General features: G+C 34.7%; 2 protein-coding genes across 5 annotated transcripts in view; one reads left to right on the top strand and one right to left on the bottom strand.

Annotated features, from left to right (window-relative positions):
- Positions 1–5,708, bottom strand: part of LOC128185989 (transient receptor potential cation channel subfamily A member 1 homolog) — a 30,662-nt gene extending 24,954 nt beyond the window's left edge. Inside the window, exons 1-5 of one of the 4 annotated variants that reach the window (XM_052855716.1) lie at positions 5,564–5,708; positions 4,335–4,571; positions 1,847–2,015; positions 1,403–1,509; positions 335–415 (exon numbers count right to left, since the gene is read on the bottom strand). In XM_052855716.1, coding sequence (XP_052711676.1) covers positions 335–415; positions 1,403–1,509; positions 1,847–2,015; positions 4,335–4,517 — 540 coding nt within the window. In that variant the 5' untranslated portion in view covers positions 4,518–4,571; positions 5,564–5,708. Of the gene's footprint in view, positions 1–334; positions 416–1,402; positions 1,510–1,846; positions 2,016–3,288; positions 3,305–4,284; positions 4,315–4,334; positions 4,572–5,563 lie in introns of those variants that run through there. The other 3 variants (XM_052855717.1, XM_052855719.1, XM_052855718.1) reach the window with 3 other exon arrangements.
- A 2,985-nt stretch (positions 5,709–8,693) lies between these two features.
- Positions 8,694–17,142, top strand: LOC128185994 (adhesion G protein-coupled receptor B3-like). The gene is made up of 7 exons (XM_052855728.1): positions 8,694–8,784; positions 9,903–10,025; positions 10,202–10,360; positions 11,742–11,912; positions 15,299–15,463; positions 16,223–16,335; positions 16,419–17,142. Exons 1-7 carry the CDS (start codon positions 8,724–8,726, stop codon positions 16,506–16,508), a joined length of 882 nt encoding a protein of 293 aa, XP_052711688.1. The 5' UTR covers positions 8,694–8,723; the 3' UTR covers positions 16,509–17,142.
- The last annotated feature ends 197 nt before the right edge of the window (positions 17,143–17,339 follow it).

Below are 17,339 nucleotides of genomic sequence, written 5' to 3'. Positions count from 1 at the left end.
CTAATGTTTTCACCAACTTGCCTTTTATATCATGTTTGTCATAGCGATTATAAACCTGTGACAAACTTGCCTTTTATATCATGTTTGTCACAGGTTTATAATCACTGAGAAGAGGATATGTTCTAACTGCATATCGGTGTTGTATAATTTAAAAGATCACATTCCAAGCATATGATACTAAACATCAAACAAGAGTCATACATAATTGTGTAAAAAAAAACATATCATAAATAATTTTTCATCCATCTCATGCTAATAAAGCTATTCAATAACATTGGCCATGATGGGACCAAGCTATACCTCAATTACTGCACCTCTGTATACCTCACTATACCTCAGCTTCTGTGTCCTCAATCTCATTTATCTCATTTATCTCAATGAGAATTCCCCCATCAACCTCCTCAAGATTGAGGCTCTACAATATTTCATTCAAATGGATTTTTTCAAATATTGAATCAAGAATAATCCCCTCAAAAAGATATATCCTTTTATATGAATCGAATCAACATTTGTTCCCTAGAGCATGTAAAATGAGCAATCCAATATCTCAGCATTCTTATCGGGATTGCATGATGTCCAACAATATTTCATTGACTGAATTTTTTTTTCTTGAATGGTGATTCAAAAACAATCCCCAGACCTAATATATTTCATAGAGGTTTTTCTTCTCAAGTTAAATGAATAAAGAAAATTGACCAAAAATAAGATTTACTAACTAAAGGTCTGTTAACTCGTTTTGAAACAGAACAACTCATTCCAGAATCTGATATAAAATTTATAAACAGCCGGAGAACAAGGGTATCCTATACAGTCATAGTCAATCTCATATAAAAAGGAATTCATTAATCAATAGACTATTAGCTGAAAATATATCCATCACTTGATACAAGACAAAATCATGGAGTTTGAACTTATTAATAACTTTCTGGAAAACAAAATATCATTTCATAAATAGCACTCCAAAAATATTAACAGGGCAAGAAAAGACTCAACCTCAAGTGTTGCACTTCACGAGTAACGATTTTATACTGTCAATTAATACTAGGCTAAGCAGGTTTTATTTAACCTTCCTGTTTAATGAATATGCTTTATTTTTCTTTCTCATTTTTAAAGCTTCTCAGGTTCTTTATGGTCTGATTATGAAAAATTAAAAACTCATGCTGCAATTAAATGACATCTTCTCTTCATAAAATCAAAATATTAAAGAGTTTTTACAATTATGAAAGATAACTTAACAACATCTACATCTTGGTATGGAGCAAACTGAATCTAGAACTACTCTATACTTTTTGACTAATCTACCACTATTCTAAGACTAATCTGTGACTACACTATTATTTGTCTAGGACTACACTACTTTTCAGCTACACTGTTCTATGGACTACAATCTACAGATGACTACCTCCTGATTGTCCAGCAACGCCTCCGATCCCCGCCTCTGTCGTTCCCTCTTGTAGCGGGCAGCATAATGAAGGGGAGTTAACCCTTCCTCATCAAGGCAATTAATATCTGAAAGAGAAGAGAAAGTTGAAAAAAATGGCAACTATCGGGGCAGATGATACACAACTAATCCTCTCACCCTTATATTAGATAAATTAGGACCAAGATATTAGTATATGAGAGACTCGACCTGACAAGGTCCAAGACTGTCAACAAACAGACCATTAAGACAATGATCTGACCATGTCAATATTTCCTACATGTATATGGTATAATTTGTAATTTTTTTTAGTATAAGCATTATGAAAAATAGCAGTACATTTTTGAGTCATTATGGATAATAGCATTACATTTTTGAAATTTGAAGTCTGATTTTGATGATCTTGTACCGGTTGTGATTTATTACCTGCTCCGTAGCTCTGTAGGATTTTGACAATCTCATACTGGTTGTAGCGGGCCGCGTAATGCATGGCCGTCACTCCCTCCTCGTCTCGCATGTTGATCTTCTTCTTCACGTTTCCCGTGATGGAGCGAAGTAAGATGTCCATGCTACGAGTGTCACCATTTCTAGCACACTAGGCAGAGAGAAATGAATGAAATTTTTTTTTTTAATTTCATCTTGTTTAATTTCAGAAATGTCAAATAAACTTTAAGTTTAAAACAAATTGTCTTTCACAGAATTTATTTTGATTCACATTCATATACATGTACTTTTATGATGTATCATAAGATATTTATTCAAGAGATTAAGGAGGTCTGCTGTCCCACTCACACACTCACTTGATGTAGATAGAGGATGTAGATTGAGATTAAAGTGATTGGCTGTCTCATTCACCATGTTCACAGATGCAATTAGACTTACTTAGAGTGAGATTAAGGAGTCTAACTCACAGACTCCGCGGGGGTATTAAGGAAGCATATGGGCAATTTGCCGTCTTATTTTGACTGTTGTATTCAAAATCGTGAATTTAAATAATTATTTTGAATAAGATCAAAAACTTAGTATTATCCTTTAAAATAGATGTCAGTGCAATAAAATCGAGTAGTTCATTACTGCCACATTGGTGCATTATCACGTGACAACTATAAATAGCTTACGTATATTCCTTAACATAAAATGAGATAGAACAACACTACCCCGCGGTTTCCAAAATAAAATAAAGATACCAAGTGAAGGCAAAACATCTCAATTTAATCAAAACCGCTGCTAGAACCATATGGTTTTCCTTATTAACAAGTTATTCATCCGGTTCTCGTAAAACCTTCCCAACTTTTATACAGTTTGCACAGAAAACGGCAAATTGCATTTCAACAACACACAACATGGGATTCTAGCAGCACTTTTCAATTTAAGCATTGATCAAACTAACGATACGTATAAAATTTCAAGTTCAATATACACGGGGTAGTGTTGTTCTTGTTGGAATTTTATATCGTAAACAACGACAGAGGAAAGCCTGGCCGAGAAATAAAAGCAAATTTACATACCTTTTAGCGAATGATTGATAAAACTAACATCTCCCCCAGTATTCTTATTTTCAATTCTCAATAAATCACACTATAATACTTTATTAGAGTTCTTAGATTAGTTATATTTTGAATATGTTTACAATGCTTTCCGATCAAATTCACACGACATTTAACTTTTAGTCATGATGTCATCAATGTGTAAATCTACGTAATACAAACTAATTTCTGGCAAAAATTGTCTTTGAGTATTTTTTATTTGTTTTTTGTCTACGTTTCATTGCTTATATATTGAATATGTACATAATAACTAAGATTTGTGATTTCACGGAATTACATGTTACTCAGATTCCATATGCTTCCTTAACACCCCCACGTCACCTGGTGTAGAGTGAGATTAAGGAAATTTGTGATCTCACTCAAAGACTCACCTGGTGTAGAGTGAGATTAAGGAGATATGTGATCTCACTCACGGACTTACCTGGTGTAGAGTGAGATAAAGGAAATCTGCTGTCTCTCTCACAGACTTACCTGGTGTAGAGTGAGATTAAAGAGATATGTGATCTCACTCGCACACTTACCTGGTTTAGAGTGAGATTAAGGAAATCTGCTGTCTCTCTCACAGACTTACCTGGTGTAAAGTGAGGTAAAGGAGATCTGTTGTCTCTCTCACAGACTTACCTGGTCTAGAGTGAGATTAAGGAGATATGTGATCTCACTCACAGACTAACCTGGTGTAGAGTGAGATTAAGGAGATATGTGATCTCACTCGCAGACTTACCTGGTGTAGAGTGAGATTAAGGAGATTTGCTGTCTCTCTCACATACTTACCTGGTGTAGAGTGAGAATAAGGAGATATGTGATCTCACTCACAGACTTACCTGGTGTAGAGTGAGATTGAGGAAATCTGCTGTCTCTCTCACAGACTTACCTGGTGTAGAGTGAGATTAAGGAGATCTGTTGTGTCTCTCACAGACTTACCTGGTGTAGAGTGAGATTACAGAGATCTATGATCTCACTCACAGACTTACCTGGTGTAGAGTGAGATTAAAGAGATATGTTCTCACTCACAGACTTACCTGGTGTAGAGTGAGATTGAGGAGATCTGCTGTCTCTCTCACAGACTTACCTGGTCTAGAGTGAGATTACAGAGATCTGTGATCTCACTCACAGACTTACCTGGTGTAGAGTGAGATTGAGGAGATCTGTTGTCTCTCTCACAGACTAACCTGGTCTAGAGTGAGATTTAGGATATCTGCTGTCTCTCTCACATACTTACCTTTTGTAGAGTGAGATTACAGAGATCTGTGATCTCACTCACAGACTTACCTGGTGTAGAGTGAGATTAAGGAAATCTTCTCTCTCTCACAGACTTACCTGGTGTAGAGTGAGATTAAGGAGATCTGCTGTCTCTCTCACAGACTTACCTGGTGTAGAGTGAGATTAAGAAGATCTGCTGTATCACTCCTTTTCATCCCGCTCGGTTTGACCTGTGGCTCTTCATCTTCTTCTAGAAGATTCTTCATCTCGACGCCATTTGACTTTTTCTCCTCGTCTTCTGGGGGAGTGACACTGACAAGTGTGCGGTACGATCCCTCGCTGTTCTCCATGTTGGGGGAGGGGCTTAATTAGGCAAGGGGAGGAGTTTCCTTGTCAATCAAAAGCTATCGAAGAAAAATGTAAAAATTACAAGTATTATCATGTCTCATGTATGATATCTGCATTTAATTAATACATATTACAGTGAAATGTGCAAAAATGAAAAGCATGTCGTTTTACAAACAGAAAATCAAAATGACTATGTTCTAATTTAATGTGTTCTTTTATTTTAAAATTGTGCCCGTTAAAAATGCACATATTTCCAATACTTTTGGTAGGATTCTTCAAATCAATATTGAATTTTTGCAAATGTCTTATGTACCCAACCCCTCACAAAAACTGAGAGAATTTAATGTGTTGAGTCTGACTCTGATGTATAATAACTTAACTTCAAAACATGCTTCAGAGAATTAAAAATCCTAACATGCATAAAACATACCTTCACAATTAATTTGTTAACCATGTTAAACATGCAAATAATTCATTTTTATTAAATGAGAAAAAAATGGATACAAGTCTGACAGTGCTTAATCGCAGGCAACTAAAAATTCTCAACAATTCTACAGTAGCTACAGTGTATCTCAAAAGTAAGTGCATTTATTTATATCCCATCCCTTAACTTGTTTAAAAATTAAAAGAATTGAAAAAAGAGAGGGTTGATAAAGAAGCAATTACTTTCATAGATATTACCATGTCATTTCGGGTAAAATTCTTGTTTTGGTTTTTTTTTTTTTTTATATGACCCCATATTACAAACTTTACAAACCTGCAAGTCGATCAATTTACCAGTTTTACATGCAGCTAACTAGAAAGAATAATCTTTCCGTGACCAGGCTACGTTAAACCGGGTCCGTTGGACATCTGTCATTTTAACGATAGAACATTCTATCTAGCAGCTAACATGTAACTTGCTGTATTTCATGTAGAATTGCATGTACATGCACTAACAAGTGCATGTTTGATAGAGATAATTCGAGTGGACAGTGGATTGCGCAATGAAGTGTGGAAATATTCCTTTATACGACAAAATTGCACGAATAAGTAGAAAAATTCTTACTCTGAAGTTGAAACAGCTGATCCAAAGAAATTAATTCTCTCCTCAGAATTAAGAAAACAGCGACATTCCGTCAGTCAGTTCATTCAGAAAATCAAAATATTTTCGTAGCCATGTCTTCTCGGAGTTCTCGATGTTTTGGTTTGTAATCACGTGACTCCGTGTAAAACTCGTCAGACGGGTAGAATAATCGATGTTTTGAAACTTCGGTGAAGTATTGGGAAATAATTATTTAATCTACTGAAATGAATTTGAAAACCTATGAATCTGCACAGCTATTTTTTTTTGCTGTAAAATGTACCAGTCTTTCAGCATTCTAAACAAAAAAATGTATATTTAACGCGAGATCAACATGCATATAAATATGGGCGCGGTTTAAGATTTTCTTCAAATGAAATGTCAAACGGAATGATGGAATGCGTGGAGAGAACATTTAGAGACATAATGCATCACTCATGATGTCAAGATGTTCAAGAGAGGCGGATCTAGAAAAGTGGGTGGCTACAAGGCAGTGGCGTCGGAGGCAAATTAATTGAAAGGGGGGGGGGGGGGGGCTAGACTTAACCTCAGAAATCTCCACAAGCATAAAATAAATCCCAATCCGTAGGGGGGGGGGGGGGGGGGGGGCGGGGGGTTATGGTTACCTATACTTCCCAAAAAAATTCTTACGACAACCCCCCCCCCCCCCAATCATGAAATTCCTAATCCGTGGGGCCGGAGGGGGGGGGGGGGGGGGGGGTAGTAAACCCTATTACTCCAACTTCTCAATATTTCAATCTTTTCAAGGTAAATTTAGGAACAGTTATGTTTGCTGCGAGAATAAGTGGGGGGGGGGGGGGGGGGTGGGTTGAACCCGCTTTGCTGCTATGTGGCCAATGGTTAGGTCTAGCTAACTTTGGAAAAAAAATTAGAGGGGGGGGGGTCTTACACCCCCCCCCCCCCCGGTTCTGACGCATATGCAAGGGATAATTGTGTTTGCCGAATGAAGCCAATTTTCCGTAATTTTACTATGTTTTGATAAATTTGAAAATTTTAGGGGGTTCTGAGCCCACCCTCTTCTAGGTTTGCGCACGAATAATTTGAAAACATGTAATGCATTGCAATGCATTGCCATTACATTTAAATAACATTATAATTACCCCAAGCCCGATTTACATATTAAAAGTGAATTAATGATCATATAGTTAACCCCCTTCCTTTTTTTTGAGCTTGCAATAAATGGAAGATGAAATAACGAAATCAACAGTGAAATTGAAGCTAAAGGAATACTACCACCCCCACCCCAACGGGTTAGGATTTTCATGACCTTGAGACCCCCCTAATCTTTTTTTTTTTTCATTTGCTATTTTGCCGAGGCTTATCAAGATTTTTTGGATGAGGCTGCCCTCCCCCGCACACTTTAAAAACGATGTTATATACGTGCCTAAATGGCGCGTCCACGTCACAGTTTTATTCCCGGTACTGTATATAAATTATGCACCATAAAACCGAAGAAAAAAGCACTATTCGCTCATTTACTATAGAGGCAGCGATGGCTTTAAAAAATATATTGACAGAAACATTGTAGTATATTAAAAGTGTTTTGTTAAAATAAAAAAAAAACGTTTTTGACATTTCCCCTGGACCCTACACTACGTACATGTGAACATTTTTTTTTTTAAATTTCATTATTTGAATTAATTTTTACAAACGTTTTCATATATTTGAAAGGAAATAATCCCTTGGGCAGAAATATCAAAAAAAAAAATAATTAAATAAAAATAATTTTAAAAATGTGAAAATGTTGCGCTTTTTCAACAAATGTGGTCCCGTATTATAATAAATAACTTTTAAAAGGACCAAGGAAATCGGGAAAGTAAATATATTTAAATCAATATCTAAAGGTAATTGATATCTATAAAAGTGTAACTGCATCATGCCATGTTAGAAATTTTATTAAAGAAAAAAGAGTAATTATGATTAGACTTGACCTCGTTCATATAGAATGTCATGAATATGTTTTCATGGTTTTAATTTCATTTTCTACACAATTAGCCGTAAAGGAAAGGGGGAATACTAGTATATTCATCAAGTCAAGCGACGCGACATAGTGGTTCTAGCACTAAACAGACTATATGTAATCATTCACTAGACCTTGATCTTACGGTCGTAATTTATTTAATGAAGCTTTTCCCCGTACTTAAAAGCTTTAAAGGAAAATATGTATAGAAAATAGAAAATAAAACAATTTCTGTATTAATCAAATCATGCATACGAGGAAATTAACCGCGAAACCTATATTCAATTTGACACTTTTTTTTTTAAATAAGGAGGAGGTATATATATAAAAGGAGCTTGTTTTACGTCGTTTTTGGTCATTGTAAATATATTCTATTTTTCAAATATGGACAAAACTCCAAAACTTGTTACTTACTTCCCTCATATTCCATAGAAATGACAGTTTTATAGAACTTGATTTTTGGGAGTTGATTTTAATCAACTCTCCTATGCAGTCACTCTGGCAAACCGAAAGTGAAACAGTGTTTGGACCTAAGCACAAATCATCACCGCTGATAAGACTTAGTTCTTGAAAATAATAGAAAAATTCAAAGTAATGTATGTTGAAGCATTGTTTTTCAAGGAAACTTATCAATAAACACTTTGAAAATAGTCAGATTTTATATTATACGAACAACTAAGACATTTTTATAGTTTCATGTATTCCTACGCCAGAGTTTAATATAGCCTCGTTGAACCAAACGCTCGGCTGTCTCCGTAAATCTCTGTCTCTTGCTTGTCGGAGATTAACGGAGACAGCCGAGCCTCTGGTTGAACGAGACGAGAGTTCGATATCAGTAGTGCTTGGATCCATAAAACTTTTAGAATTGCTTCGATTACTTATACATAGTTTGAAATCTATCTTTAAATATTACACAACATGATTCATATGGGGTTTTTCGAAATTCTTGTCGGAAAAGTCTAAAATTCATATAATAAAAAAGTGCGTAATTCAAATACAGACTCGAAACTAACTGCCATACAAAAACAATGAAAAAGCACCACTGAAAGAATCTATATCTTGAATTTCATAACTTGTAGTTAATTACCTTTCCTTTACTAAATCTTGACCTCAAATGATAGCAGATAAGAGGCATTAATACCTTACGGCCTTTGCAGGTGTCCAATGATGACACCGTTCTGTTGTCTTATTGTACTGGGTCTATTGGACATGGTCTTTATTCCAGGTACGTTTAACTTGTAATGAAATTAAACGCATGCCAATAAATCAGTTAATCAAGAGTGATTTTTTATAAAGTTTAGCATTTTATGGATAAGCTTTGACATAAAAGACAAAATGACCATCTTCACAACGTCAATATTTTGTGATTACGGAACTAGAACTCCACACACACTTGTGTGGAGTTCTAGTTCCGTAATCACAAAACCTTCACGTTGTGAAGATGTAGCATGACGTGTTTCTAGATTTTGAGAAAGGTTCCTTTTATTATCGGCTTTAAATCTTGAAGAGTTGACCAGTCTTGCATCTGTTGATGAATGCTTGAACTAATGGACCCGTTAAACATCTATAATAGAAATGTTTAAGTTGTTGTACTTTTAGAACTGTTAATGCAAAATTGGCTATAGACAGAGGTAGATGGTATGATATAGCTCAAGAAAACCGTAAATGTACCATAATATGTAACTGTAATGAGATAGGAGACGGATATTTCAATATCTGTTCCACAGTACTGATATAACAATTAAAGAAAGGACGTTTATATGCATAACTTTATATTCCTTCACTAAACCAAATGTTTCCAAATTTAAACAACTATTTAAAACTAATAAAAATATTGTTGATCTATATACAATTAAAGAGTTACGTAACTCTAAGTTAACTCTTTCGGTTAATTGTCAGTTTTACTAATACTAGTACTTTTTCCTTTTTTCTTTCTTTTTCTAATTTCATGCACCCTTCATCGCATGTAAATGTATTGTAATCTATGTACCAATGTTAATTGTATTTTTCTTGAGCAACATTGTAAATTGCATTTTAGAGAATAAGAATTAAATTCTCATTGGTATTGTCATTGATCAGCGTCACCACAATATGAAGGCAACTGACTGCAATGAATTAATTAATTAATCAATCAATCAATCAATCAATCAAAATATACTAACCAATTAACAACCAGAGAAGCTCTTGCTTTATTTGGCATAATGTAATAGTAATTTAAAAGTTTTCTGTTCATGAACACTAACATTGTATTAAGTGAAAGTATATTGATATTATCAAATTTAATCTCCAAACTCTCACTACAATATTATCACAAAGTTTAACTCTTTGTTGCATTCCATGAAGCCGTGTCTGGAATAGTGTGTATGTCCGACGCCCGATGTAGGAATATGATGAATGTCGAGCCCGATGAAGAGGCTTACTGTCAATTCAACTTTTTCAGAGTTGGCTGCTGTCACGTCAGAAAAAGTAACGATTAAAAAACCTTATACATTTCCCACGTATTTACGCTACAAAATCACTGATTAAATAATCATGTATAAACAAAGATCGTATCAATCGAATTTGAGTCAATTAATACGTACTACATTATAACACCAATATTCAGAAAATCTTGATATGCATGTTCTGTCCCCTTGTTTGAGGACCAGCACATTGGACAGCATGGAGTCAGTGGGGACACTGCAGTGTGACTTGTGGTTCGGGAACAAGTTCATCGACTAGAACCTGCACCGGAAGCGGATCTTGTTCCGGATCATCTTTAAAAACTAAAACTTGTCAAGCGTATCCTTATTACTGTCCAGGTAAGTATCAGTTTGAAACTTCTCGCTGAATGTGGATAAGCATGGAAAAAGGGAAGACAAGACACAAGTAATCAGGTAATTTTTGGTGATCACGTGATACATGTACCTTAATCTAAAAGGTATTGTATGATACATAGAATGTGTTAAATACTGTAGATTGGCAAATAATCACGATGGTTTTAATTTCACTATGTTCGCGATTTTATATTTTCCCGCGAAATCAAACCCATCGTAAATACTATCATTAGTTTTCAAAAACGTTTCAATGCTTATATTCTGATCAATTGATTTTAAGCAGGGTGATATTAAAACCATCGCGATTGGTACTTTAATGATAGAAATCGTGAAATCTTAACACCGTGGAATTAAAACGACTTACAGTAGTGGGCTTATGCAGTTTGATGAGTTCAATTAATGTGTTAATTAATGAGAATGGATATATATCAATAAGGAAATTATAGCGTTCATTTTGTCTGATCAAATGTTGAGACTCGTTCTTTTGCCTGTCTGTTCACCCGTCGTTAAACTTATATTCACATTTTCAATTTTATTTTTAAATGATTGATTGTGAAATACAAACATATCTTAAATTCAACACTGAAAAACAAGGGGGGGGGGGGTTTAAAGTTTCTTCTTTAAAATTCCCGAATCAAGAAATTTCAGAAAGCCTCATCTGGATAACAACACCTCGGCAATTTTCCAATCAAACAGGGAAGAAACAATAAATAAAAATTGAAAAAAATCGTTTTGAACAAAAGGTTGTACATGCAGTTCAATACTGAAACAAAAATCATATTCATACTGAAGCCACTGAACAAGGAACTACTGCTAGGATTCTCAAGAAATGTTTTATTTGTTAATACTTTATAATATGCATTTAAATTAGGATTTTAAATAGAGTTTTAAATAAGATCAAGGCTTAAAACAAGAAGCGCCGTTGAAATACTAGCATACATCGAACAAATAAAAAGCAGGTCACAAACCATTGTATCTCATTCATGTAACTATGTTCCTATAAAAGACATAAAATTGAAGTGTTACTTTGTATGTAGTTTACAAAATATACCACACATTTAATTCAAGCAATCTAGATGAGGTCATATATTGCGTTTGAAAATCTAATATATTTTGTTTTCAACCTGTCAGCAGTAGAACGAAAGCAATGATTACCCCTTTCACTGCAATTTAACAATGAACTAGTTATATGCAAAATACTGCCTCTCAAGTCATAAGTTACTGTACAATAGATAGTCTAGTTAGATGAAACATACTACATGTACCTATCAATTCTTAATTTACTGTTATAATCTTAAAAATATATGAATTAACTGGCAAAGTTACAAAATCTTTGTGAAAAACCTTAATTTCTGTGAATCATTACTTACAGTTGACGGGTACTTTGAAGATTGGAATGAATGGAGCTCGTGCCTTCAAACCTGTGGGTCGGGGTATAGGACGAGGTCACGTGCTTGTATACCTCCTAAAAATGGCGGTGCTCCCTGCAGTCAGAATAACCGAGAGACACAGCAGTGTGTGTTGAAGCATTGTCCTGGTATGTGCAGTTCATATTTTACATTGAATATCAATGTATAGTATTTTAAGATGATTTTTATAGACAGTTACTATTGGAAATAGTTTGTTTCAATAGCCACGCATTAAGTCTTCAAAGAGGTGAAACTGGATGTTTTAGTCGAACTTTTCAAAACTGCTATTGTTTGCAATCCAACTTTACATACTTCTGACTAAAATCAGTCCAAGAAATATCTTCATTTGAAACTTTATTGAAATATAGAAGAAGACACATCTCCATTTTGTACATCGGTACAATTAATCCCTAAATCATTTTTATTCCAAACAATAATTTGATTTACTAGATAATAAATCTTGAATTTCATACCAAATGCCAAGCAAAAATATCAACTCTTCTTGAGATCGGGAATTCTAAATATTTAAAGTGAAAAAAAAATCGGATTTTTATATTTGAAACATATAAACCATAGGAGAAATATGTTTTAGATTAAATTATTATTTAATGTATTATATTTAGCGTGTATGATATTTAAGGAGAAACGGTACATGTAGTTCAACAAGCATTCTGAGAGTATTGCATAAGCAATACACGTCCCCTACCGGTTTGTGGAAATTGTGTAAACAATGCACTGTTATGCAGAATATCGAACCCGAACATTAGAAAATTGGAATATAAAAAATTAATTTTCTCGAAAATATGTCAACCAGATGCTACAAAAGTGTAAACTTGATATTTTGTCATTTTGAAGCTGTTCAGCAAATTTCACATTATTCCTCAAACGCATAAAGAAACAAGAGGCCAATTGGCCTTAACGGTCACCTGAGTAGCATATATCCAATACACAAACTTGTCATGGAGTCTCATATATGCATCTAATTAATTAGGTTTCATACTGGAGTAGAAAAATTATAAATTTGTAATGACAACCACATTTAATTCAAAAAGAACTGTGAAACCTATAATTTTGGTGAAAAACTAAAAGAGCTGGCTCCACCGTCACCAAAATTTTCAAATTCCTCAACTCATTCCTCAACTCAAATCCTGTAAAGAAAAGTGCATAAACTTGAGGTTAAACCTCAGAGTTGAGGCTGAGTATTGACTTGAGGAAAATTGGTGACGGGGGAGCCTGGTCTACAAAATAATGAATTTAGTTTTCCTTTCAGGTGTGTGGGAGTAAAGAAGATAATTTTTTAACGTTATATGCATTAACATCTATACATCCATTTTGGCCCTGCCCTAGAGTCAAAACCCATACCCCAGGGGACATGAAAATTAAAATTTCAGTAGAGGACTTCCTAGTAAACATAATTATTAGTCGTTTTTTTTATACAGATGTGTGAGAATAGAGAAGAAGATTTTTAAACATTATATGCATTTTCACTTTATTGCCATATTGCCCCCCCCCCATGTCCTGAACCCCTGACCCAGGGGCCATGAATTTCACAATTTAGGTAAAGGAGATTGTGGATATCATAACCATGTATTCAGTTTTTTGCCCACATGTGTGGGAGTAGAGAAGATTTTCTTAGCTATAGATTTAATACATTTTTACTATTTGGCCATATTGGCCCCACCCTAGAGCATGAACACCTAACAAAGGGGTCATGAATTTCACAATTTTAGTAGAGAGCCTCATGGACATCATAATCATGCATTTAGTTTTTAACAAATATATATAGGAGTAGAGAAGAGGATTTTCTAAGATTTAATACATTTTTACTATTTGGCCATATCGGCCCCACCCTAGAGCCTGAACCCCTGACCGAGGGGTCGTGAATTTCACAATTAAGGTAGAGGGCTTCATGGACATCATAAACATGCATTTAGTTTTTAACAAATATATATGGGAGTAGAGAAGAAGATTTTCTAAGATTTAATATATTTTTACTATTTGGCCATATTGGCCCCACCCTAGAGCCTGAACCCCTGACCCAGTGGTCATGAATTTCACAATTTAGGTAGAGGGCTTCATGGACATCATAATCATGCATTTAGTATTTAACAAATATATATGAGAGTAGAGAAGAAGATTTTCTAAGATTTAATACATTTTTACTATATGGCCATATTGGCCCCACCCTAGAGCATGAACACCTAACAAAGGGGTCATGAATTTCACAATTTAGGTTGAGGGCTTCATGGACATCATTATCATGCATTTAGTTTTTAACAAATATATATGATAGTAGAGAAGAAGATTTTCTAAGATTTAATAAATTTTTACTATTTGGCCATATTGGCCCCACCCTAGAGCCTGAACCCCTGACCCAGGGGTCATGAATTTCACAATTAAGGTAGAGGGCTTCATGGACATCATAACCATACATTTAGTTTTTAACAAATATATATGGGAGTGGAGAAGAAGATTTTCTAAGATTTTAATACATTTTTACTATATGGCCATATTGGCCCCACCCTAGAGCCAGAACCCCTGACCCAGGGACCATAAATTTCACAATTTTGGTAGAGGGCCTCATGGACATCATAACCATGCATTCAGTTTTTTCCTCACATGTGTGGAAGTAGAGAAGAAGATTTTTGAAAATTTGGCTTTTTTTGCATATTTGGCCCCGCCCGTGGCACCCCAGGAGTGGTAGAGCCGTAAATTTCACAATTTAGATTCTTCTTACCATAGAGATGCTTCACACCAAAAATGGTAACGATTGGCTTGGTAGTTTCCAAGAAGAAGTTAAAAATGTAAAATTGTTAACGCACGACGCACGGCGCACGACGCACGACGCACAACGCACGACGACGGACGAAGACCAATTGCAATAGGTCACCTGAGTGACTCAGGTGACCTAAAAAAGTGTGGAAAACTGAAGTGGGACAGACAGACGGACGGACAGACAAACGAACAGACGGACTGACCGACGCAGAGGAAAGCTTTAGTCCCCTCCGGTGAAAACCGGTAGGGGACTAATAAAAAAAAAAACCACGTTGCATGATTTGATTCACAATGAAGCATATTTTTTAATGCAACTTTTTTTCTACATAATGATAGGTTTGACTTTAAGCGGCATACTGATTTTGAAACTTGCTAAATAAACACCTAAATGAAATACGTGTACAATTAGTCATATTAATTCATTCATGGGGTAACAAAATTGGGTGATGGACGAATATGGAAATATATTGTGTACTATCAACATTATTTTGAGATAAAAGAAAGTGATTTCATGATATGGAATATACATTTTATGGTGACGAACAGTTCATCAGAATAAAGTTACTATAGAACACCACGACTGTCTTTTCATTGCAAAAATGATTGAATTTTGATTTTATCTCTGTGAAAATTATTTTTGCGATGATAAGACAGTACAGGCGTTCCATACTTATCATACATAACAATCATTGTTTTGAGACCCTAATGCAACATGTGTTATGGGAGTCACTGGTTACAGTTGACGGATACCTCGAGGACTGGAGTAATTGGAGCACGTGCAGTCAAACCTGTAGTTCTGGACTAAGAACCAGGTCACGTGCATGTATACCTCCCCAATACGGCGGAGCACCTTGCAGCCAGAACGACCGAGAGACACAGCAATGTATGCTGATGCCTTGTCCGGGTAGTATACGTTTTGATTGAAATGTCAATATTAACTAGATTGCTTTCAATTTGACAAATTTGATAGACTTTTCAAAAGAAGATTTACAAAACGTAGATAAACTTATTCTAAAAATGTTTGTTGCTTTTATACCCGCTTTTAAAGATTTCAATTTGACAAATTTGATAGACTTTTTAAAGGAAAATTTACAAAACATAGATAAAAATTTATCATAATAACGTTTCTTGCCTTTTTACCCGTTTTATAGATTCTAAAGTAACATAGCTGAATCATTTAATAAGAAGGCTACTAGGCTTGGTGGTCAGCCGCTCAGATCTATCTTGTTTTTGTTTTTTTTTTAAATATGATTTGTAAAGCTATAATGTGCTATTTAATTACAAAAGTTTTGATTCTTGTAGGTTTTTAAATTTTACTATTTTTTTTAAATTTCTACACAAAGCTCTTGTTTTATATGAATCAAAGTGGCCATTGCCCTCAAACCCTCTTAATCTGCACTTTTTATAGAATATTTTATTATTGTTGAATTTATCCCCAAAATTAAAAAAATATCAATGAAGAAGCTATTGTTCACACAGAGTTTTCTAAAACTTGGTATTTTTTTTTCTCAAATTCGCAAGTAAACGATTAAAACGAACATTTGCGAAACCACATTATTTTATTTCTATGTATTTACAGAATTATCATGGTTATATAATGTTTACAGGATTATCATTTTTATATAATGTTTACAGGATTATCATGGTTATATATTGTTTACAGGATTATCCTGCCCCGAATGTGATGCAGACTTAAATTGTGTAAGGAATCGGACCTGCTCACCTGGTGAAGTTTGTATGATTCGGAACCGTCCATTCAACGTTAATTGTGTCACGGTAATATATCAAAAAACTAGATCTTGTAAAAAATTATGTCTTTTTTAACAATTCCTCACAAAGTCCCATTTTCTCTTTTCTAGAAACATGACTGCACATTGCAGAAAATTACGCCTGGTGCTGAGATCGAGTGTTGTAAAGATGACCAGTGTGTCACTAATATCATACCTTAAAATGGCTTTTGCGAAAATAATAAAAAAAACCCAGAAAAAACCTTGAAATTATTCTATAGAAAGGTACAGAGGAAAATAAAGAGGAGAGATATGAACAGAGAGTAAACTGTTGTGCAGTGAATTTATGTTACAATGAAAAAATGAAAACAAACCGTCAATCATCTCAAAATTCCATAAAACAAATTCAAAGCAGAGCAACACGGACCTCCAAAAAGATAGAGGTAGGATCAGGTGCCTAGGAGGAGTGAGCATCATCTGCTGACCGATCACACCCGCTGTGTGCTCTTAGTCTAAATTTAAAAAAAGCCAAAAAAAAAACAAAAAACAAAAAAACCGAAAAAGTCTGTAGACAATTAGGTGATTAAATATGGTCTAACAATTAGTATGAAAAACGTCAGTCAGCATGCGACCCAGTGGAAGATTGCATTTGCTGACAAGGTCGTTGTATAGACCATAGGACTTACGAAAAGATGACTTCCAACGAGATTGTTGAAAGTTCTGTTTTATCAACTTGTTTGTCACTAGCCTGCTTCGCCTTAGGAACTGTTTATACGAAGAACATGCCCTTGCGTATCGAATTAACTGAGAGTCAAAAACACCATATGCAGGTGATGAAGGTATTTTGCTACATAAGTAAAGAGAGCTAACTATAGAAAAATTGAAGTCATCATAAAGTTTTGTTGTTAGGTTACCATAAAAATATCCAAATATGAAATGACACAGACTCTGTCGTATCTTTTATATCAAGTTCACTGAGATATATCGAGTTGACGAAAGAATGTCCAGAAATAACAATTATTGTTAATTGATAATACGTCGTTGATATAACTG

Source organism: Crassostrea angulata, chromosome 5, assembly GCF_025612915.1.
Source record: "Crassostrea angulata isolate pt1a10 chromosome 5, ASM2561291v2, whole genome shotgun sequence".
Lineage (NCBI taxonomy): Eukaryota > Metazoa > Mollusca > Bivalvia > Ostreida > Ostreidae > Magallana > Magallana angulata.
The sequence above is the reverse complement of the archived record's forward strand: the minus strand, read 5'-3'. Positions and strand labels throughout refer to the sequence as shown.

Excerpts from the sequence above, each read along its gene's own strand:
- LOC128185994 (XM_052855728.1), top strand. The coding sequence starts at position 8,724 with ATGATGACACCGTTCTGTTGTCTTATTGTACTGGGTCTATTGGACATG. Across the intron at positions 15,464-16,222 it reads TATGCTGATGCCTTGTCCGG|GATTATCCTGCCCCGAATGT; the intron begins GTAGTATACGTT and ends TATTGTTTACAG. Across the intron at positions 16,336-16,418 it reads TCAACGTTAATTGTGTCACG|AAACATGACTGCACATTGCA; the intron begins GTAATATATCAA and ends TCTCTTTTCTAG.